Genomic DNA, 22,796 nt, shown 5'->3' on the forward strand with positions numbered 1-22,796 from the left:
CGTGGATCACGCAAAGTGGGTTCTTGCAGCTAGAGTCGTTAAAATACCATGTGTTTCGCTGACAACAGCAGGATATGTGTTGTAAACGGGTCAGCTGCAGCGCAGGGAACGCCAAGGCCCTTCTGCAGGGCAGGACAACCAGAACGTAACCTGCCCCTTACCAGCCTGCCACCCCCAGGGACGGGCACACCCCTCCAGCCAGCAGGACCACAGCTTCACCCCTAAATCTGCACTGACAGGAAGCCAGGAATCAAACGATTCACAGTGACCAGGGCGTCTTAACTGCTAGGCCACGTGCCCACTGCGCGTATAGAATAAGCCACTGTAGGTCACAGTGGAAAAGGTTCAAAGTCCCTTACTGCTGCTCCTCCGCACGCGGAGGAGCCGCACCGGACCGGACGCTTGTTGTTCCCCTTTTTTACAAGTCTTTTCTATAGTAAAGTAAGAATAAGTAAACAGCGAACTCCCAAAGCAAGAATGAGTAGAGAGAAATGAGAAAGAACGAAGCAACGAACTTCCCCGCGCACTCTCCAACCAACCCACACCACCATGCTGTCTCTCTCCTCCTATATAGTCCTCTCCACCAATCCTTGCTCTGCTACCCACACGCTGAGCACGCTGCTCTCCTCCAATCAGGAGCAGGTCCTGCTGTTTATTGGTTGAACTGGAGGCAGCTGTGTAGAAGCTGTTTCCTCCTCTCCCAGCGCCATATTGTGGGAGAGCAGATGCATAGAATAAGTCTTAATTCGAGTAACAGTCTAATCCGAGTTGCTCCCCACACCTTACTTGAAGAAAGCCTTCATTCTGCAGGAGTGGGCTGCAGCCTCTGATGTCAAACCAAACCCTTCTTCCAGGCATCCATCACCGCCCACTGGGGCCTGCCGGGCCCCGCCGCTGGCATTGCCTGCTGGGGTCCTAGTGTCCAGGCTCCCCCCAGGAACAGCGGCTGCTCCAGGGGCTCCAAGCACCCCACGTTCTTTCTCAGCCCTGAGGGCGCTGGGACCCAGCGGGTTTACAGGCAGGCTTGAACCCAGGCCCTGAGCCAAATTCCTATGGCCTCCTGTGGCTCCATGCCCTGGTCCCGTGGCTGCCCACATGCCCGGGTGGGCATCCCCTCCTGCTCAGTGCTGGCCCACGGGACGGCTACGACTTCCCCGGGTGTCACCCCCGTCCCCATCTCAGCGTGGTCTGGGGCCCCCTTGGGAGCTCCCCTGCTGCGCAGACCCCCACGTCGAGGCTGGCCCAGCACCTAGCCCACTGCTGGCCACACACTTCACAGCTTTCTGTCACTTCCAGCCAGCGTTCCCCCCCACACCTGGCGTCCACGGCGTGGGCCAGAAACCCTTCCACAAGACGGAACTGTCATCCCTCACCCCACAGGCTCATACCTCTGCGAGAGGCTCCCGAGGGACCCGGTGTCTCCCTTCCACCCTCTATGCCACGCAACTTAGGCGGTGCCTCTGTGAGCATAACACGGAGTCGCGGTCCCCCTGCGGCTCCCCTGTGGGCATCAGAGCCCGAAGGCCAAGGTGGTCAGCAGGTGCCCCGTGAGATAGCCAGAGCTGGACGTGCATGGAGTGTCTGGCTGGGAGGGAACCCGGGCTGGGATGGTGTCGTGAGCGCCACTTGTCACACAGCTCGACAGGGCTAATGTGACGTGTCAGAAGAAACAGAATTGTGACAGCTTCCTCATAATTTATTGTTCAATACCACTCAGTATATAATCAGTGCACACATCTAAAGGTCAATACCACTCAGTATAGCATTAGTCCACAGGTCACAACACACATCTAAGAGTCACAGTCTCACACAGTAGCCAACAATAGATAGATATGAAGCCTAAAAAGTGTAAGTAATCGGCTGGCGCCGCGGCTCACTAGGCTAATCCTCCGCCTTGCGGCGCCGGCACACCGGGTTCTAGTCCTGGTCGGGGCGCCGGATTCTGTCCCGGTGGCCCCTCTTCCAGGCCAGCTCTCTGCTGTGGCCAGGGAGTGCAGTGGAGGATGGCCCAAGTGCTTGGGCCCTGCACCCCATGGGAGACCAGGAGGAAGCACCTGGCTCCTGGCTTTGGATCAGCGCACTGCACCGGCCGCGGTAGCCATTGGAGGGTGAACCAACGGAAGGAAGACCTTTCTCTCTCTCTCACTGTCCACTCTGAGTGGACAGCAATCGAAACACGTGGCTCAAGTCATTTGATAAATGCTGCGTTTTCACTCCTTCGTGACAGAAGGGAACCTCAAGAACCAGCATTTAGCAAATGACTTGAGCCACGTGTGTTTCGATTGATTACGCATCGGAGCCTCGCTGCTCCCCGCTACCACTCGGGGACTAGTCTGGGTCGTGGACTGGCCGCGGGGGCAGATGTGGAGCCGTCCTCCAAGCTGCAGGCGGAGACGCAGAAATTGGGCGAGGCTTCGATGTCGTCCAGCGGAGCCTCGGCCAGACGCGGCGGATCCGCCCGGCCACTGCTTCCCGGGAGGACGGAGCGCCCGTGGGGGCTCGCCTGTCGCCCCCGCCCTGGGGCAGGGAAGTCGCTGTGGCGGCCGTAGGCCCTCCCTTCGTGGGTGCCGCCAGAACGTTCGTTCTTAGGTGGGACCAAGGGTGACGCGGTCCCGCGGGGCCTGCTGGCTGGCTGCTGCTTTATGACGTGCGTTCCCGGGTCCTTATCGTGCTTCTAGGCAGATGTTCTGGGCAGTTCCTGGTACTTAGTATTAGCTTAAGGGACTCCATTTTTGGTTTGCTTTTCTTTTTTTGGGCTAGCAGTGCTCCGTAACTCCTGTGGGATTCCCCACAGAGGGGAACCCCCCTCCCCCGGGAGACGGCGACTGCGATCAAAGCCAGCCCCCTTCGCAGCGTCGCCCAAGTTCTTCAGGGGACCCCGGCGGTCGCAGTCACCACACTTGCTGCACCTGCGAGCGAAGAAGAAACCCAAGCGAAGGCACGTACCCCGGCGCGGAACGCGACGTGCGAGGCCGCGCTTCCCGCCGGACCGCAAGCGCGGACGCCGCGTGAGGCGGAACTTCCGGCGCGGGGCGGAAGCGGCGGCAGGGGCTAAGTGACTGAGGCGGGGAGCGCGCGACGGCGGGCGAATGTTGGCGGCGCGGCACGTTGTATGCGCCTTGTCAGGCGGAGTGGACAGCGCGGTGGCCGCTCTGCTGCTGAGGCGGAGAGGTGAGGTGGCCCCCACGCCCGCCTCCCTCGCTGGGCCCCGCGGCGCCGACTTGCCGTGAGCGGTTCGCAGCCGCGAGCTGGTCAGTGCTTTGCGGCGCAGGTGCGGGGTTTCTCGCTGGGCGTCCACGCTCGAACCCGTGGGGCCCGGGGCAGCGGTGAGGGGGAAGGGAGGCCAGAGGCCGCGCGGGTGCTCCCCGTTCGCGGGACGGCAGCCTGTCCGCCCGAGGCGCGTCCGTGCCTCCCGCCGCGCCGGGTCTCGGCCTGCGGGACTCGTGTCTCGGAGAAGGGAGGCGCGTGGCAGGCTGCTGAGCCCGGGCGAGGGAAGCGCCCTTCGCCGTGCAGCGGGGACGACCCCAGCCCGCGGAGTGCGTGCAGGAGGGATTACCCCGTGCCCAGCGCAGAAACGGCGTCCGTGCTAGAAACGGTGCTGGCTTCTCCCGCCGGCCGCGGCAGCGAGGCCTCTAAGGGTCGGCGTGGCGGCTACCGGTGAGGCCACCCACGCGACGCTGGTTTGAGTCCTGGCTGCGCCGCGTCCGGGAAAGCAGTGTAGGATGGCCCAGGTCCTCGGGTCCCTGCCACCCACGTGGGAGACCCTGATGGCGTTCCAGCCCCTGGCTCCAGCCTGTGGGCAGTGCAGCCATCCGGGGGGTGGCCCTGTGGGTGGAAGGTCTGAGTGCCCAGCCGCTTCAGCCAGTACCTGCTGCTGCCCGGAGTGCGCCCCGCGGGAAGCTGCAACTGGGAGCCGAGCCGGCGGGAACCCGCGCGGTGATGTGGATGGGGGCCTCCCAGTGGTGCCGCGTGCCTGCCCGAGAGTGGGCTTTTGAAGCTCTGTGTGTGGTGTTCCTCGTTCTAGAAGCTTCTGCGTCGTGCTGGGAGAATGGGCTTGAGTTAGACACAGCCCTGCCCCTGGACACCTCCCTGCCCAGCGAGCTGCGGGCGACTGAAACTTCGGCACCTGCAAGCAGGCGGGAGAGCCCATGAGCTGCTGGACGGGCGGGCTTGTGAGCCTGGCTGCTTAGTTTGGGCAGATCTGTCGCCAGATCTGTCTCGGGCACTGCGTTGTCGCGACCAGGCAGCGCCTGTCTTCGTGCAGCTTCCCCCGGGGAAGCCGCTTCTCACGCGAGGCGGCCTTTCCGGCTGCTCGGTTTCTTTGTCAGAAAGGGGGGAGGCGGGCGGGACGGCCTTGTCAGCCCGCAGGGAAGCGGCCGCAGTGTCAGGCCTCCTTTCCCTGAGGACTTAGTCTTGGGCGATAGCTTCAGAACGAGCTTGCTTTTCTGACCACTGGATGGCAGAGTGCTCGGCGAAGCGTCGCCGCGTTTCGGCCACTGTGCCCTTTGTTCGGCACACGTTTGCTGAGCCGAGGCGCAGGTGGGGACACGGACAGAACGTGCCGCCTCCCCCCCCCGAGCTCTCAGGCAGGCTGCTCAGGCCGGTAACGCGTGTGATGTCAGAGGCCTTGGGGGGACGTGGCGGGAACATGGGGGAAGGGCGTCTGCGGTGGCTTGCTCTGACAACCGGGGGCACGGGGCCACCGACTGGGCTGCCACGAGCCGGGCGCAGAGGCCTGGGGGCGCGGCCCGGGTGTCTTGGACGGCTCAGAGCGCAGAGGCCGCTGTCCTCCACCTGGGGCTGAGCGGCTGCTCTCCTTCGCTCCCCTCCCTCCCCTGCAGGGTACCAAGTGACAGGGGTGTTCATGAAGAACTGGGACCAGCTGGACGAGCATGGCGTGTGCACCGCTGACAGAGACTGTGAGGACGCCTACAGGGTCTGCCAGATCCTGGACATCCCCTTCCACCAGGTCTCCTACATGAAGGAGTACTGGAACGACGTGTTCAGGTGGGCATGGGTCACAGAGCACCGGCAGATGGGCGGATGGCCGCTGTCGGCAGCCTGGCACCCCTCCCCGGCCCCTCGGGGACCTCTGCCCAAGGCGCCCCTGGCTGTCTCACTCACTCCTGCTACCTGCCGGTAGTCTGGGATGCATGCTGGAACCTTGGGGTGTCTCTGCGAGTTAGGCCGGGGTCAGTGATGGCGGGGACGCTGGGAGGGAGCTCTGGTACGACTGCCCCGTGCCTTTTGAGATGAGACACGGCTGTGGGGGACAGAGTGGCCCTGAGCCACGGCAGCCTGTGGGGGCAGGGTGGCCCCTGAGCCACGGCAGCCTGTGGGGGACAGAGTGGCCCTGAGCCACGGCAGCCTATGGGGGCAGGGTGGCCCCTGAGCCACGGCAGCCTGTGGGGGGCAGGGTGGCCCCTGAGCCACGGCAGCCTGTGGGGGACAGGGTGGCCCCTGAGCCACGGCAGCCTGTGGGGGCAGGGTGGCCCCTGAGCCACGGCAGCCTGTGGGGGACAGGGTGGCCCTGAGCCACGGCAGCCTGTGGGGGCAGGGTGGCCCCTGAGCCACGGCAGCCTGTGGGGGCAGGGTGGCCCCTGAGCCACGGCAGCCTGTGGGGGAGGGTGGCCCCTGAGCCACGGCAGCCTGTGGGGGCAGGGTGGCCCCTGAGCCACGGCAGCAGGAAGGAAGCCTTGAGTCTGTCTGGGGCTGCGCGTGTTTGCAGAGCGAGTCAGCAGGGGTGGCAGCGGAACGGTTGGGGTTAAAACGCTGGAGGTGGCTCGGTACCGGAGCTTGCTAGGGTCTGGCTGACGAGAAATCGCATGTGAAAGCAGGAGCTTGGCTGCAGTGTTCCACTCACAGCACTGAGATGCGCCTGGCTTTGTTCCAGTGATTTCTTGAACGAGTACGAGAAAGGAAGGACTCCCAATCCAGACATAGTGTGCAACAGGCACATCAAGTTCGGCTGCTTCCTTCGTTATGCTGTGGATAACCTGGGTAAGTCAGTCGGAGTGTGTCTTCGCTTTTCGGAAACCATAGGCGTTGAGAGCCAGATCCGTGTGCAGAGCCGCAGCTCCGAGAAGGAAAGGAGTGCCAGAAGCTCCTGCCACGCGGCAGCGGCAGCACTGGGCTCGGCGTGATTGTGCCCTTTCCGTTTCTCAAAACCATAGTCGAGAGCCTGCGTAAGCTGTCAGCCCTACGGTGAGACCTGTGTCTCTGCACGCCCCGGACCAGCACACCGTGCGTGGACGGGCCTCCGAGGTTGAGGAGTGTGTGGCCCAGGGTCCCTTCTGCTGTGTGACACCGGGGAGCCAGGCTCAGGGCTCACAGGGCTCCGGCGGGGCCACCAGCCGCTGTCGAGGAAGGGATGTCTGCTTTGGAAGGTGCCCAGGTTGGTGTCACTGCGGCTGGTCAGGGAGCTGCTGGCTGGCTGGCTGGCTGGCTGGCAGGGACACTGTGGGAGGGATTCCTGCGTGCCAGTTTCCAAATCTTAGCTGCGTGCACAGCACGGACTGCGAACGTCTCAGGGTCTCACACAGAAACCCCTACTGTTCTTCAGGGAGTGAGGTGTGAGGTGGTCCCGCCTCTGCTAGGCAGTGAGTGGGGCGGTCAGGTGTGCCCTGTTCTCGGGCGGTCGCTCGCATCACGCCTCTGTCTGACGTGAGTGCTCCGCTGTCAGATGCTGGGGGACGTCTCCCGCAGTTGAGTGCTGCAGCATTCACTCCGTGGTGACAGTGTGGCGGCCAGCGCGAGCCTGGGCCGTAGATCTTTCACTTCACATCGTGTGTGCCATGGAGCTTGAGTCTGCTGGGTGGTCTTCCACTGTGACGAAAACAGTGCATGTGTATTTAAAGGAAATTAAAAACTACGGCCGTGAAAAGAGGAGGGGCCTGTCGGTACTCTCACTCTTAGAATCAGAGGAGTTGACGTGAGAGTCTGCGTCTTTCGTGCTGTGTGCACTTAGCAACGTCGTGGGCCTTTCCCGTGCCTGCAGGCATTCTGCGTGGGTGCCGCTGACAATGGCAGTGGCAGTGTAGGTCACGTCACAGTCTCTCTGTGAGGAACATTTTGATGTTTTCAAGTTTTCTTTGTAATATAAGAAACTCTGAATTGAACTTTTTGTACTTAAATCTTCGTGTACATATCTATTATAAACTGAATGAGTGGCTGGGTATTAACTTTTTTTTTTTTTTAGAGATTTATTTATTTGAAAGTCACAGTTACACCGAGAGAGGAGAGGCAGAGAGAGAGAGAGGTCTTCCATCTGATGGTTCACTCCCCAGTTGGCCACAACAGCAGGAGCTGCACCGATCCAGAGCCAAGAGCCAAGAGCTTCTTCCAGGTCTCCCATACAGGTGCAGGGGCCCAAGGACTTGGTCCATCTTCTGCTGCTTTCCCAGGCCATAGCAGAGAGCTGGATCGGAAGTGGAGCAGCCAGGTCTTGAATTGGTGCCCATATGGGATGCTGGCGCTTCAGGCCAGGGTGTTAACTGGCTGCGCCACAGCACAGGCCCCATGGTTGGGTTTTGTTTTGTTTCATTTTCAATTATCTTTATATACAGATCTACTTAGTATTAAGTAAAGATTTCAGCAATTTGCACCTGCACAAATACACAAAGTATAAGGTACTGTTTGAGTACTAGTTCTGTTAATTTGCATAGTACAACACATTAAGGACAGAGATCCTACATGAGGAGTAAGTGCACGGTGACTCCTGTTGTTGATTTAACAGTTGACACTGTTATTTATGACATCAGTAATCACTCAAGGCTTTTTTCATGAGCTGCCATTGAAGCTTCTTGAGTTCACAAACTCTGACCTTATTTATTTATTTTTTATTTTTTAATTTTTGACAGGCAGAGTGGACAGTGAGAGAGAGAGACAGAGAAAGGTCTTCCTTTGCCGTTGGTTCACCCTCCAGTGGCCGCCGTGACTGGCACGCTGTGGCCGGCACACTGCGCCGATCCGAAGGCAGGAGCCAGGTGCTTCTCCTGGTCTCCCATGGGGTGCAGGGCCCAAGCACTTGGGCCATCCTCCACTGTACTCCCGGGCCGCAGCAGAGAGCTGGCCTGGAAGAGGGGCAACCGGGACAGAATCCAGTGCCCCGACTGGGACTAGAACCCGGTGTGCCGGCGCCACAAGGCGGAGGATTAGCCTAGTGAGCTGCAGCGCTGGCCCAAACTCTGACCTTATTTAGACAAGGCCATAATCAAATTGGAACTTCTCTCCTCCCTTCAGAGAAAGGTATCTCCTTCTTTGATGGCCCGTTCTTTCCGCTGGATCTCACTCAGAGATCTTTCATTTAGGTCATTATTTTTGCCACAGTGTCTTGGCTTTCCATGCCTGAGAAACTCTCATGGGCTCTTTAGCCAGATCCGAATGCCTTAAGGGATGATTCAGAGGCCAGAGTGCTGTTTAGGACATCTGCTATTCTATGAGTCTGCCGTGTATCCTGCTTCCCATGTTGGATCGTTCTCTCCTTTTTAATTTTGTCAGCAACTATTAGCAGACACTAGTCTTGTTTATGTGATCCCTTTGCCCATGGGTATTAACTTTTAAAAGGTTCTAAGGATGCAACAAAACTTTGTTACAGGCAGGCATTTGCATAGTGGTTAAGATGCCCACGTTCCCTCTCAGAATGCCTGGGTTCTAGTCCTGGCTCTGCTTCTGATTTCCAGTTTCCTGCTGATGTATCCCCTGGGAGGTAGCAAGTGATGGCTCAAGTGGTTGAGTCCCTGCTGCTGGGAAACCTGGATTGAGTTTCTAGCTCCCGACTTCTACTTGGCCCAGCCCTGGCTTTTGTAAGCATTTGGACAGTGACCCAACAGATAGGAGCACTCTGCCTGTGGTGTCTGTCTCTGCCTCTCAGTAAATGCATTTTATAAAAATTTATTTATTTATTTGAAAGATGGAGTCAGAGAAAGAAGTCTTCCATCCACTGTTTCACTCCCCAGATGGCCACAACAATCAAGCTGGGCTGATCCGAAGTCAGGAACTAGGAACTTCTTCAGGGTCTTCCACACTGCTTTCCCAGGCCACAGAGAGAGCTGGATTGGAAGTGGAGCAGCCAGGAATCAAACTAGCACCCGTATGGGATGCCAGCACTGCAGGTGGTGGCTTTACCGTCTACACCACAACACCAGCCCCCAAATAAAGGCATTTTTAAAAAAGCTTCACAGGTAGCCGGCGCCGCGGCTCACTAGGCTAATTCTCCGCCTTGCAGCGCCGGCACACCAGGTGCTAGTCCCAGTTGGGGCACTGGATTCTGTCCCGGTTCCCGGTTGCCCCTCTTCCAGGCCAGCTCTCTGCTGTGGCCCGGGAGTGCAGTGGAGGATGGCCCAAGCGCTTGGGCCCTGTACCCCATGGGAGACCAGGAGAAGCACCTGGCTCCTGCCTTTGGATAGGCGCGGTGCACCAGCCACAGCGTGCCAGCTGCGGTAGCCATTGGAGGGTGAACCAACGGCAAAGGAAGACCTTTCTCTCTGTCTCTCTCTCTTACTGTCCACTCTGCCTGTCAAAAAAAAAAAAAAAAAAAAAAAAAAGCGCTTCACAGGGCCTTTGGGCCCCTGCACCCACATAGGATACTTAGAAGAAGCTCCTGGCTCCTGGCTTTGGATCGGTGCAGCTCCGTCCTTTGCGGCCAATTGGAGAATGAACCTGCGGATGGGACCCTCTCTCGCTCTCTTTTTGCCTCTCCTCCTTTCTGTGTAACTCTGACCTTCAAATAAATAAAGATAAAGCTTTACAGCAAGGTGCCAGAAGGTTGCATACAGAGTTCAAGGCTGCTCATTGAACAGGTGTGACGGGGCCTGTGTGCCCTGGGGTTCTGCTGTCCTTGCAGACGTCAGTGTGAGGCGTGGGGTCTGTTTACTTCTCTCTGCACCAGCGAAGTGAATCTAAAATGTGACCTTTGTGGTTCTGCAAACCTCACAGGTGCAGATGCTGTAGCCACAGGCCACTATGCAAGAACCTCGCTGGAAGATGAAGAAGTTTTTCAACAGAAGTACATAAAGAGGCCCGAAGGGCTTTTCAGAAATCGCTTTGAAGTTAGAAACCGTAAGTTTGAGTGCCGGGGTCAGAGCTCAGTTCTTCGTGAATGAGATAAGGGGCTTGAAGAAGGGCGGCAGGCTGGGTCTGGTGGACTCTTGAGCGGGTGCAGGTACCAAGAGGGCCGGTTCCCTGAGGGCCTGCGATTGGGCTGTAAGAAATGTCCTGAGCCGGTAGCCAGGGCCCAGGCCCGTGGAAAGTTAAATCAAAAAGTTGCACCACAGTTTCAGACACTGTACTAGTGATTGAAACAGTCCAAAAATATTTGGGGACACACTTGACAGAAGTAACAGAGGTGCTATAGGGTTTTAGCCAAGGCCTTTGACTTAGCATCACGTTTTCCAGGGCTTGGTATTTGACTAGACTTTGGTGTGACGTGAGCGGAGGGCCTGACACAGATGGTGCAGGAGACTGAGCACAGGGATGGCAGAAGGCAGGCCTCACCCTTCTGGAGAACCCTCCGTGCAGTGAGCGGGGTGCCTGCTCTGTGCTCATCTGCACGTAGAAAGAGATTCGCGTGGTTGCTGAGTGAGAAGCAGAGTGGACCTGAGAGCCACGTTTCCTTGTGGAGTGTCCACTGTTGTGGCATGGTCGGAGGGCCAGCCTTTCCCAGTCTCGGGGAGGCAGAATGCAGGTTGGGAGCCTGGGAGGGGCCTCCAGGCGTGGGGTGGGGTCTCCATGCCTGTGTTGCACTGTGAGCCCCTTGGCAGCTGAGTGAGGTGCCTGCACTCGTGCACTTCCCAGATGAGGAAGCTGAGGCTCAGGTGGAGCCTTCAACCTGGGCACCTCGGTGGTCCCCACTCCCGCTGCTGCCCCAGGGCCTGCTGAGCTCTTCTCAGCATCTGTGGTCGGCTTTTGAAGACTGGGTGGCGGCAGGTATCGCGCTTCAGCGAGGGGATCTAAACACAGCTCTCTGTGGCAGAGGGTGCTCAGGTAAGCCCTGACTCAGCCCAAACGGGAGCAACCCTCACTTCCTGTCCAGGAGGCCTCCTGCTCCTACCGCAGGTAGCCATGTGGTTATCTCCGAGGCCTCTGACTGCCAAGTTGGCCTCTCTGGGCACGCTGGCCTGGGAGACCCCATCAGGAAGGCGTGTGTTGTAGTGCCCTGCTGCCGGGGCTGCACGCGGGATGCTGAGTTAGAGTAGCGTTTTGGTGTCCAGGTGGAGCACACATACACGGTACCTCCTTGGAAGTCCTGGGCCTTTGTGCCAGGCCATGCCCACCCCGAAGCTGTCCTCAGGGTGTCAGCCTGTGCACAGAGTCTGTGATTAGGTATCTCAGGCACACTGGCACTGTTTTGTTCTTTAGTCGCCTGGGCCTGGGTACTTGAGCACGTAGGCAGGGGCAGCGGAGAGCCGGGGTCGGGGGTCGGCTCTGGAAGCCTGCACTCCTGGGCCGATGTCCTCTCCCGTGGCAATGGGGTGCCCCTGGCCTGGCCGAGCTCACATGAGGGCCACAGAGGCCAAGGCTGGCAAAGGCGTGGAAGGCAGCCTCCCCACATGTTGCTTCCTGCCATCGTTCCCGTGGGGTGGTCAGCTCGTTTCACAATCAAAGACTTTAATGTGTTAACTAGGAGAAAACGTGAGGAGACACAGTATTCTCAAGTTCTTACGCTCACATACACTGTGTAATGGCGTTTACTTTTTTAAAAAACAACTATTTACCTAAGAGGTAGAAACAGACAGACATAGAGTGAGGCAGACACAGAGCTGTCATCCACTGGCCCACTCTGCAAATGTCCACAGTGGCAGAAGCTGGGGTCTCAATCCAGGGGACCAAGCCGGGTGAGCCGTCACCTGGTGCCTCGCAGAGAGCTGGCACCCGAGGTCCCATGCAGCCCAGGCACTGTGTGTGGGGACAGCTGGGGACGATGTTCCAGGCAGCGCGCGCTGGCAGCTGTCCCTGCATCTCGTTTGACAGTGGACAGATCGGGTCCACCCGAGGTCCTGTGCGGCCCAGGCACCGTGTGCGGGGACAGCTGGGGACGGCGTTCAGGCGGCGCGCGCTGGCGGCTGTCCCTGCAGCGTCTTTTGCTCTCCTCCTGGCAGCGGTGAAGCTCCTGCAGGCAGCTGACAGCTTTAAGGACCAGACCTTCTTTCTCAGCCAGGTTTCCCAGCCTGCCCTGAGGAGAACCATCTTCCCCCTCGGGGGCTTAACCAAACCTTTCGTCAAGAAAATCGCGGCTGAGAATCGGCTTCATCATGTGCTTCAGAAGAAAGAGGTACCGTGAGCCAGCACGGTGGGTTCCTGTGTTTCCGTGCAGCCGGGACTGGTGGGAGGAGCCTGCCCAGGCCGGACTCCCGCCTCCCTCTGCTCAGCCCCTCTGTGGTGGTAGCTGGTGGGGTGCCCAGCGCTCAGCCTGCGAGGGGAGCACAGGAGGGCATGTCCCGTCCATTCACCATAGCCTACACGTCTTGTGCCTTGTGTGGGCCAGCCTGGTGTTTCCCGGTGAGGGGCAGGCTGGAGAGGTGTTGTGGGGAGCCTGGAGCTTGCCTGGGGGGAGGTCTGGGCCCTGGGGGAGGCGTGCCCACAAGGCCCAGTATAGACGAGGTACAGTCAGCAGGAAGGCCCCTGAGGAAATGAAGCTGAGGCTTCAAGGAAGCGTTGGATTTGGCGTTACGGTAGGGAGAGAGGATTCGGGTTGGGGGTGGGCATGTGCCAAGAGAGCCTGGCACGTGGTCGGGCTCGAGGAGGGGGTGAGGGGCTGGGCTGGGCTGAGCCTGCCCGGTGTGGGGCCGTCACGCTGAAGCTGTGGCTGCTGCCTCACTTCTGTCTGGGAGAGGGTGCGCTGGGCCTTTCCTCAGCAGGTCATTGTCCTCTCCAGGGCCCAGGGTGTCGCTCTGGGACAGGCTGAGGAGCTAGAGGTAGAGGGGCACAGCAGATGATGTAGGCCCAGGGAAGCGCAGCGCGGGGAGGGAGGAGTCTCATTCCTGCCTCATCCTGTGTGGCTGGGAAGGACCAGCTTGAGACGAGAGCCTTGCCCCCACCTCCCCGACACTTCTGCATCTGTCCTGGGCCTGTCTCTGCCCGCCTGCTCACAAACAGGCCAGCAGGGCTGGGGCAGCTTCCCTGCTTTGCCGGGCGGCCCCTGTGACGGTCTGCGCGGGTTCCCTGCCTTGCCGGGCGGCCCCTGTGACGGTCTGCGCGGGTTCCCTGCCTTGCCGGGCGGCCCCTGTGACGGTCTGCGCGGGTTCCCTGCTTTGCCGGGCGGCCCCTGTGACGGTCTGCGCGGGTTCCCTGCTTTGCCGGGCGGCCCCTGTGACGGTCTGCGCGGGTTCCCTGCTTTGCCGGGCAGCCCCTGTGACGGTGTGTGCTGCGAGGTTCAGGCCGTGCTGGGTGTGAGTGACATGATGCTTCTGTGGACCTTCAGTCAGGACAGGATGGTCCTTGAGCCCCGGGACGTGTGACTTCCGAGGCGCGGGAGCAGGGAGGCCTGGCGGCCCGGTGCTGGGGGCGCGGACGGGGGACCCTCACCGTGACCCTCACCGTGGCCCTCTCCTTGCAGAGTATGGGCATCTGCTTTGTGGGCAAGAGGAACTTCGAGCATTTCATCCTGCAGGTGAGGGGCTCCGGCGGGGCGGGGCGGGGCGGGCAGGCCGCGGTCGCGCTCGTGCTCGTGCCAGACCCCCTCACCGTCAGCGCCTGTCTTTCAGTATCTGCAGCCTCGGCCTGGTAAATTCATCTCCATAGAAGACAATCAAGTTCTGGGGACACATAAAGGTGAGGCGTGGCCTGTGGCTGCTGTGTCCCCGTGGACCTGCCGTCCCTTCCTCAGCCAGGGAGTCACGGAGGCCTGGCAGCAGGCTGGGGCGCCTGGGGCAGGCCCTCCAAGTAGGGCAGTGTGCACCAGGACCGGTGGGCTCCTTTTCTTAGTGATGTTTCTAAAAAAAATTTTTTTTTAATTTGAGATGTAGAGACCAGCGGTCTGTCCACTGGTTCTCCCCTCAAATGCTCACAGCAGCCGAGGCTGGGCTGGGCCAGAGCTGGGAACTCAGTCTGCTTCTGTCATGTGGGTAGTGGGGACCAGGGCTTGGGCCCCACCTGCTGCCGCCCAGGGTGCATCCCCGCAGGAGCTGGAATTTGTAGCAGAGCTGGGACTCAGCTGTGGGACGCGGGCGTCTCAAGAGGCGACTTCACTGCTGTGCCGCAGGCCTGCCTCCAAGCTGTGGTGTCCCCGTCAGCCCAGGGTCAGGGAGAAGCCCTGCGCTCAGGTGCCCCTGTGCGTGTGTGTTCTGTCCCTCTGGGCAGAATGCTTTTCTGACTGTGTGAAGAAAACCTGAAGCCACGGAAGAGCCCACTGTGCTGGAGTCCCACTGACACCACAGTGTGCGGGGATGATTAGGGACCCTGTGCAGCGGGGTCAGGTGTCCTCGGATGGCAGGCCTGCTGCACCGTGCGTGAGCCTGTGCCAGAGGGCGGACAGGGACAGCTGGGCATGGGTGCTCAGGGTTCCCCATGAGGATCGTGTGGTCGTCCCTGCGAGGGTGCCGGGGGGCAGGCCTGGCCTGTGCGGCTGACAGGGAGGACAGGCATGCTCAGCCCCAGGAGTTCGACACCGAATTGCACTGCGGAGCTCCAAGAGCCAGGCTGAGGAGAGGGAGGCCCCGTGGGAGACTGCACCTGCCATTCTGTTTTCCACTGTGACGCTGTCAGGTTCTCTGCACACACGCTGCTCCTGACGGGGAGGGAGGCGTGGGCAGGGCACCATGGGAAGGGAATCGGGGGCAGCCCTGATTCAGCGGGCAGGGAGTGGGGCTGCCTTTGGAAGCCACGGATACTTCCGGACTCAGCGAGATGGGGCTCCTCTCACAGGTGCCGCCGCCACGCCCTGTGCCCGTGGTCCAGTCGAAGCTGCCCCTCCAGGAAGGAGGAGCACTCTGTCGTGTCACACCCCACGGCCAGCCCAGGCCTGGATGAGGGTGGGACATGGGCGCTTGGTCAGGCCCAGCTCTGGTGGCTGGAGCACCTTGCTGGGGCCAGCCCTTGCCTGCTGCCCTCGGTCCCTTCCCCGTGGCAAGAGGCGGAGCTCCCTGTGGCCCTGGTCTTGTGCCTCACAGATTCTCTCTGCCTAGGTTGGTTCCTGTACACCTTGGGTCAGAGAGCCAAGATAAGTGGCTTGCGGGAACCCTGGTTTGTGGTGGACAAGGACGGGGCCAAGGGCGACGTGTTTGTGGTGAGTTGCCTGGCGTTGGCCCAGGGAACAGAGGGTTTTGTTGAATGTATTAGGCTCTTAGCATTTATTAGGCTCTCACTGTATGTTGGTCGCATGCATCCTTATAAATGCAGACTTTTCCTCTGATTTTTCACAAACGGGACCCAGAGAGATAACGGCGTTTGCTCAGGGTCGTGTGGAGTGGGGGCGGCGTCGATGCTCAGGACAGCTTCCCGTGGAGGGATCCTGATGTCCCAGTGGGACGGTCAGGATGGAGCCAGACTCTGCTCCATTCAGCCTGCCCAGGGCTCCAGAGCAGGCCTCCTCAAAGGGGGCAGGCTCGCCGCTCCCCGACCCCCAAGCCCCAGCTGGGTGCTGCTAAAGGCCTTGCAGCACATAGAACAGCCCCTTCCACAGCAGGGCGACCCGGCCCCACTCCTGAGGGCCGCTGAGCTGCCATCCCGCTGTCCCACTGTTGCTGTGGATTCACTCTGAGAGGAGGAGCATGGTGGGGGCAAGAGGCGTGGAGTCACCACACAGGCCCCGGGAGTCGGGTGAAAGCGGGCCAGAGGCGAGCAGCCCACAGACTCGTTTATGTCAGTTGGTGCAGCAGCTTAAATAGCCAAGGCAGCCAGTCCAGTCAAGGGGTGGTTTATGCCCTAACCAATCACAGCCCGTTTCCAGGCAGGCTCTGTTGCCAGGTGGTTTCCCAGAGGGTTTCCCAGGGGGTTTCCAAAGCCATTCCTGAGTAACTGATGCTCACTTGCCAGTGGCCATCTTGGCATGGCCTTCTCATTCTACCACATCCCATGTGCTGGGGCTTGCCTCAGATGCAGGCTGGGAGCCACGGGACCCTCCTGCCGATCCTGGGATGCCAGGCAGAGTCGTGCAGTGGCTAGCCCTGTCTGTGGGAATGCAAGTGATTTTCGTGTCAACTCCAGTGGTGTGTTTGCTGTCGTAGAGGGAGGGTCGTGGGCTGAGCCCTGGCCCTTGGCAAATCTCATGGCTGCTTAGACTCCAAGGCCCTGGACTTGTTGCTCCTGGGCCTGCTTCTTGGGGCAGGAATGGCCCATCCTAGGAGGTGTGCCACAGGCCCACGAGCACAGGCCTCTGAGCCAGCCCCAGGGTGGCTGGAGCCCTGGTCAGCCAGGACCACCCTGACTGGGAGTGCAGCCTCTAGGTGGCTGGTGGGGTGGGGAGCTGTACCTACCTGCGTCTGCTTTCCTTGTCCCTTTGGTGCTTGGTGTGCCTCCTAGGGTGGCCCTTTTCAGAGATGGGCCAGTGGCGTGGCAGCCCCTGTGTACCTCTTGTGCCTCAGTCTCCTCACCTGCGAAATGGGATGAGAAGATGAGAAGGCTCAGGAGCTGAGTAGTGAGTTTATCCGAGTCCATGTTGTGGAATTCGAGTTTGCTGTGAGGGTTTTTGTGTTTGAAACCCAGTGAGGTGGGCTTTGGGATAAAGGGCCCTCTCTTAAGGGCTCCAGGACATTCGAGTTATGCCCCGCAGGCCCCCCGGACAGACCACCCAGCCCTGTACAGAGACCTGCTGCGGACCAACCGCGTGCACTGGATTGCCGAGGAGCCGCCTGCGGCCCTGGTCCGAGACAAGATGATGGAGTGCCACTTCCGCTTCCGCCACCAGATGGCGCTAGGTGACTGAGCAGAGGGGATGGTGCGGGGGGCTGGCCAGGTTTCAGCCTGGAGATGAGGCCTGGGGGCAGAGTGAGGATAGGGCACCATGCCCTTTGGTATGATGTAGGAGAGGCTCAGGCCAGCTGTGGGGTGGGCGGCCAGGTGGGCAGCAGATGGTGTGTGCTGCCTCTGCCATGTCTTGGGACCAGCTGGTGGCTCTGAGCCTCTCTGTCCACTGCCCTGTCCTTCCCTGGTTGGGGGTGGGGAACAGGGAGACTCCCTCTGAGCCGGGCCCTCGTCCCCGTGGCTGCCGTTCCTCCCCTGCGGTGGACCGATGTGGTGGCCTCCTCCCAGCCTCTCTCTCCCCCTTAGTGCCCTGTGTGCTGACCCTCAATCAGGATGGCACCGTGTGGGTGACTGCTGTGAAGGCCGTGCGGGCCCTCACCCCAGGGCAGGTGAGTGGGGCCGGGGCAGCGTTGGGGAAGGTGGACAGGCTCCCGCGCTGTCGTCCCGAGAACCTAGGTACTCTGAGCCCAGTCCTCCCTCAGCCTCAGCCTCAGCCTGCAGCACCAGGTGCCCACAGCCCCAAATTGGGGTTTCTCTCCTTTCCAGTTTGCTGTGTTCTACAAAGGGGACGAGTGCCTTGGAAGTGGGAAAATCCTGCGTTTGGGACCGTCTGCCTACACTCTCCAGAAAGGCAAAAGCAGAGCCGGAGTGGCCCCTGAGGTGTCTGGTGATGGCCCAGGCCTGTGTCCCACTCCCTGACCCAGGATGAGCTGCTGGGAGGTGACCCAAGAGAGCTGAGCCCAGGCTGGGCAGCTGGTGGGCAGGCTGGGTCATTGAGGACCTTGGTTGCGACTGCCTGAACCAGGGGATGCCTGACCAGCGCTGCCATCCCAGAGCCTGGAGCTCCAGCAGCCCAGAGGTCTTGCTGACCAGGGGTCTTGCAAGGGCGTTGGTGAGTGCCTCTTTCCCTTCTACCCAGGAAGGTGTTGCACCTGTGGCCACATGGTAGGGGTCTTTGGGGACCCTGGGACCACAGGGACCATCAAATAAACAGTACTCTGTCTGTCGCTGCCTCCAGTGCTAGGAGCGGCCTCTGGGAGGTTTCAGGGCTCCACACTCCTGATGTTGGACAGTGTAGAACAGGGCAGGTGGCCAGCAGGGGAGAGCCATGGGGACCCCCCATGCAGGGGTGCAGTGCCTCCATTTGGAAGGGAGGCAGCTGTGGCAGCATCCAGGTCTGTAGGTGCTGCACACGGAGCCACGCTTCCTCCTGCGGTGCCTGCACCTGCATGGGACCCAGCGTGGAGTCACCACGAGGGGGAAATCGGGCCCCGTGTGTGTGAGTTGTGGGCAGGGGCTGATCAGAGCAGGCAGAGCTGCTGGGCAGATGAGAGCGAGGAAGTTGAGAGCCAGAGGTCAGGGTGGGAGAGATGTGTTGGTCTTGGGTGCCCTGGTCAGGCCTGAAGTGACCGTCATCGTGCCGAAGGTGGCTGGAAGAGGCAGGCTGGGCCTGGCTAAGCCTCCCTCCAGGGATGGCTCGGGGCTGTGTCCTCGGAGCTGCTGGGAGCTTGTCAGTTGTGCCAGGAGGGTCTTTGTTTGCAGAGTGAGGCCACTGTGTGTCCCTGTCCTGGGTAGGTGGGGTTGCACCCTGTCCCAGGCTCCCTTTGCCTCACTGGATGTAAGGCTTGGACGTTGTTGTGCTTCAAGTCAGGCTCCTGTGGGGGAGTGAGTCCCTTCTTGGGTTAGAAAGTTCTAGACCAGATGCATTCATTCAGGCCACACAGCATGACAGGGCCCACCGCAGATGAGAGGGTTCCTTCCTTGCCCCACTGGGGTTCTCAGAATCCACTAGAACAGAGTGTTGGGGGTGCTGGGGGCAGCAGGGCCAAACCCAGGTCCGGGCGCCCAGGGTGCAGACCCTCCTGGGAGCAGGTCACACGGGGCCTGGAGGCTGAAGCGCCTCCACATGACCCAGCCCTGTCCTCTCCCTGAGCACGCCGCCGTTCCCCCAGCCTCCGCCCTGCTGGGTGTCCCTGTCCCTTCCACTGTTCCCTTGAGCTAGGTCCCCCTCCCTGGCAGGAGCATGTGAGGGTGAGGAGTGGGCCAGAACCAGGTGGTTCCCGAGAGGCGGAGGCCACGTGCCCCGCAGCCCTCACCAGGGCAGTACCAGGAGGGCCTGCGGCTCCCTGGCCGTTGGGCAGGCTGCACACAGCAGCCGTCCTGCAGACTGTCCTGCTGCTGGAGACCCACGGGCCTGCTGGGCCTGGCGGCTGGGCTGCAGACTGCCCAGAGGGAGCACAGAGCCTCCCTGGCTCAGGTTGTTGGCATGGCCACTCCTCTAACCCAGGTCGCCCTCCCAGGGTGCAGAAAAGGCATGGAGGGAGGGGTTCCCAGGTGGATGCTGGTCAGGACAGCAGCCGGAGGGGCAGTGGCTGCGCTCGTACTGCCTGCCTGGTGGGCAGTGGAGAAAGTGGTGAGGAGCGGCCCCTCCCAGCCTTGCTGTGTGGCGCAGCTGCAGGCCAAAGAGGCAGGGAATGGGAAAAACCTGTCCAGGACACTTCTGCACACAGAGTTCTGGCTCTTACTGAAAGTGGAACCCTCCCCCCCCCCGCCACCTGCCTCCAGCCTCCAGCCGCTGTGCATCCTAGGACAGCCGTGCCCAGCCCCTCAGCTTCACACAGGCTGCTGCGTGCCCCTGAGCCCCTTCGCTCCACAGGTGGCTTGTGACGCTTGGTGTCTGGGTGGGGTGCCCAGAGCGAGGTTGGTGCCGTGTTGAAGCGGGCAGGGGTTTGGACAGCCATGCTGTGTGTGGTCAGGTGGACTCAGGGGGGAGGGAGTCTAGTGTCCTGACCTGTCACGATCCCAGTGCAGCCTTGTCTGGGGTTGACGTCTGCAGAGCTGCTCGGGGACCTCCGGAGGACGCCTGGGCTGGCTGGTGGTCCAGACCACTCTGGCCGGCGGCTTTCTCTTGCTCAGATGATGCTGGGATTCCCCTCTCAGTATGGCTTTGGGTTGAGATCAGCACATCGTGTGCCCACTGCTGAGCACTCAGAGTGGGGGAGGAGCCACACTTGAGACGAGACCTTGGGCACGACCGCTGCGCCTGTGGGCGGCCCTGGTCTCTGCAGAGCTCTATGGATGGGCTCGTGGGCCAAGTTAGGGGAACCTCGTGGTTTCTTTGTTCTCTCCCCCTCTATCTCACACACACACACGCCACCACTGTTTTAGTACCACCCCAAGTGGCTGGAACTCTGGGGAAGCCCGTTTGCCTGGTGGTGATGTGCCATGGAGTTAGCACGAGGTGGGATCCGAGAGAGAGAGCGGAGGCCCCCTCTTAATGGTGTGTGCAGCCCAGGCTCCTCCCACCCCAGCCTGTGAGTGCCTGAAGCAGACCCAGTACGTGCTGCAGAGGTCTCGACAGCCGCCGCGCACTCACAGGCGGGCCAGGGCCAGGGCACTACACGTGTCTCCTGCTGTGGAAACAAATGACGCTGCAGGGAGAGGCCACGCTTGAAATGCCCACTGAGAGTTTGCTGTGAAGTTAACCTGGCGCACAGAACCAGGAGGGTGCCAGGAGCTGACGGGCAGATTCCAGCCAGACAGCCCCAGTGTGGGCAGCGGGCAAGGAACGTGGGGGCCGACGTTTCCAGCAAGAAGTAAGAGGAACCTGGTGGGGATTTTAAAGCTTAATATATTCAAGCAAAGCACTGGATGGGTTCAAGGGCAGAGAGACTTGGCCTGCAGAAGACTGAGCACCGGAAACCATGGGCCGAGGAGCCAGGAGGAGCCAGGAGCCGAGCCCCGAAGGCCTGACGTGTGTCACTGAGCACCAGCCAGAGTCATGCAGCAAAAAAGCTCAGATAGTGGCTGCAAACTCGGTGACAGACATGAGTTCAGGCGTGTCAGGAAATGCTTAAGAGCGTCGCGTAGCAGAGCCCACAAAGGCCCACGGTGCCCCTCTGTGCTGCCCAGGGAGGGCGTGAGGAAGCAGAGACCAGCAAGGCAGAAGTACAAATTCAAAAAATCTTAATTTATTGTAGATTCTTTTCTCGTGGTGGTGTCATTCCAGTGTTCTGAACATTAATAAATACACGTTAAAAACCTCCAGTGTCTGCTTTCTCTTATAAAGTCTTTAGTCATAAAAACAGCCCAGGCTTTTCCTGTCGGTGGAACTGACCATTGTTTTTTTGATAACAGTGCCCATCAGATTAAGAACTGCTCGGAGGGCGAGATCCGCACACGGGGCTGGGGACTGCTCGGACCACGGGCACTCAGGTCTCAGGAGTCACCTGCGGAGACCTCTGTGTTGGCAGCCACTCGCCCGGTAAGGCACATGGATGGCTCGGAGGGGGGTGGGGGGGTATTAAACTGTCTTCAGCGACGTGTAGCCGTCTCCAGCGTCTGGAAACCGCTTGTCCACCGCTTGGGCACTGACATGAAGAACAAAGGAAACGCTGAAATGAATGCAGGGTCTGAGTAATCCTGGGCCCTGTTCCACAGCCCCTCGGGCCACGCTGTGGACAGCGGCCCTCACTGTGAGTCTCCAGGAACAGTCTGGGAGGCGCTGAAAAGCACGGCGGCTGTGCCTTTGTCCTCTGCATAATCGGGCATTTGAGGCACAACGATGTCATTGGTCAACTCGGGGGGGTGGGGCCTCAGCTAGGAAACTGGCAGGAAAGAATGTGACACCCTGAAGCCCTCGTGCCTCCGTCTGCGTCGGGAACGCGTGAATGCTGTCTGATCCCTGGAGCAGGAGCCGGGAACAAAGGCGTCTCCCACCTGCAATGCTGCGCTCCTGGGAACGGCTCCAGGGAGGCCTCCACCCTGGACCTGGAGTGGGCCCGGCCATGGCGCCTGCACAGCGACAGCTGGGCTCCTGGGACTCCCTGTCTGGGAGAAGCACTGGCCCCAAAGCAGATGCCGTGCATCTGGGAGGCCAGCGGTCAGGGCACGGCTTCTGGCTCACTGGTGAAAGCTGGAGACGGCTGATGCCACCGACTACACCATGACCTGCTGGGAACCTGGCAGCAGCCACACCATGCCAGTTCATGCTCCACACTCCCGGTATCCACAGTCCGTACCAATGCAGAGTCCCATGCAAACAACAGTATATCTGCACCTTTTCAACGTTAACGGATTTGCTTTCAAACCAGAGTCTGGGCTTCTGGCCAAGGGCCGGTGCTGTGGGAAGAGGCCTGTGTCTTCAGGCTGTGCCTGGCGAGCTGGCAGGCTGGGCCAGTGGCAGGGCTCTGGCCGTGTGCTGTCCAAGGATGCCTCCCTCCCTTGGGGCCTCTGGCATTTGGCACTTGCCACAGGGTCTGATGGGCCCCAAGCCTCTGGAGGGACTCCAGACACGAAGCTGCCACTGCAGGACCCCCACGCCCAGGGCCTTCCCTCTTGGAGAGCAGCCCCTTGGGCTGCGCGGCAAGGGCAGGACGACGCGGTGGCCCGTGGGAAGGGACTGCCTCACCGGTTCCTGATGGTTCAAATTGAAGTTTCATTACTGCCTCTGTGCGTGGGAAGAAGCCACCAGGCAGGTGGAGGATCAGTGAGGACGGGGAGCTGAGGGGGCTAAGGTCTTTTGGGGCAGAGCCCATCGCTCAGGTGAGGGCAAACTTAGCTAGATGGCGGGGTGGGGGGTGGGGGTGCTGCAGTGCTGACCCCGGGCCCACCGTGTGGAGCAAGTGGTATCCAGGAAAGCGAAGTCCATCTTCAGCTGACTCACGGGCCGTTCTAGGGGACCTGGCCCCCAGCTCCAGGCTGCAGCTGGGCGCTCTGCCAGCCTCGGTTCCCTTAGCTCAAGATGGGCTAGCAGTGACCCCGGGCCCGCCTGCCACACACGGCCGTCGGCCCCAGGAGCTGGCTGCTCAGGGCAGTGTAGGCTCCGTCTGAACCCAGCTGCAGCCTGCTGGGCTGTGGGTGCTGTCCTGGGATGGGGGAGGGCCAGGTCCCTGCCT

General features: G+C 60.5%; 2 protein-coding genes across 10 annotated transcripts in view; one reads left to right on the forward strand and one right to left on the reverse strand.

Annotated features, from left to right (window-relative positions):
* Positions 1–1,680: 1,680 nt before the first annotated feature.
* Positions 1,681–21,226, forward strand: TRMU (tRNA mitochondrial 2-thiouridylase). Of its 6 annotated transcripts, none has more exons than XR_016216435.1 (12): positions 1,681–3,171; positions 4,842–5,007; positions 5,894–6,000; positions 9,937–10,059; positions 12,099–12,271; positions 13,556–13,609; positions 13,704–13,770; positions 15,123–15,223; positions 16,709–16,853; positions 17,206–17,288; positions 17,446–17,791; positions 21,037–21,226. XR_016216435.1 is itself a non-coding variant. In XM_051828164.3 (11 exons), the coding sequence occupies exons 1-11, from the start codon at positions 3,090–3,092 to the stop codon at positions 21,049–21,051; spliced, it is 1,116 nt and encodes a 371-aa protein (XP_051684124.3). In that variant the 5' UTR covers positions 1,681–3,089; the 3' UTR covers positions 21,052–21,226. The 6 variants fall into 6 exon arrangements, 4 of the variants coding, with proteins under 4 accessions (XP_051684124.3, XP_017194890.4, XP_069909161.2 ...); XR_011380336.2 differs by having other exon boundaries at positions 3,029–3,251; XM_051828164.3 differs by lacking the exon at positions 17,446–17,791.
* CELSR1 (cadherin EGF LAG seven-pass G-type receptor 1) overlaps positions 20,849–22,796 on the reverse strand; it is a 116,983-nt gene continuing 115,035 nt past the window's right edge. For 2 of the 4 annotated variants that reach the window (XM_051828133.3, XM_089307771.1), the window contains exon 35: positions 20,849–21,269. In XM_051828133.3, coding sequence (XP_051684093.3) covers positions 21,203–21,269 — 67 coding nt within the window. In that variant the 3' untranslated portion in view covers positions 20,849–21,202. Of the gene's footprint in view, positions 22,349–22,796 lie in introns of all 4 variants that reach the window. The other 2 variants (XM_051828136.3, XM_051828135.3) reach the window with 2 other exon arrangements.

The sequence above is a fragment of the Oryctolagus cuniculus genome, chromosome 11 (assembly GCF_051225735.1).
Source record: "Oryctolagus cuniculus isolate XC-2025 breed Fujian yellow rabbit chromosome 11, ASM5122573v1, whole genome shotgun sequence".
In the NCBI taxonomy this organism is placed as follows: domain Eukaryota; kingdom Metazoa; phylum Chordata; class Mammalia; order Lagomorpha; family Leporidae; genus Oryctolagus; species Oryctolagus cuniculus.

Coding starts and splice junctions, on each gene's coding strand:
- TRMU (XM_017339401.4), top strand. CDS start 3,090: ATGTTGGCGGCGCGGCACGTTGTATGCGCCTTGTCAGGCGGAGTGGAC. Junction 3,172..4,841: donor TCTGCTGCTGAGGCGGAGAG/GTGAGGTGGCCC, acceptor CCTCCCCTGCAG/GGTACCAAGTGACAGGGGTG. Junction 6,001..9,936: donor TTATGCTGTGGATAACCTGG/GTAAGTCAGTCG, acceptor CAAACCTCACAG/GTGCAGATGCTGTAGCCACA.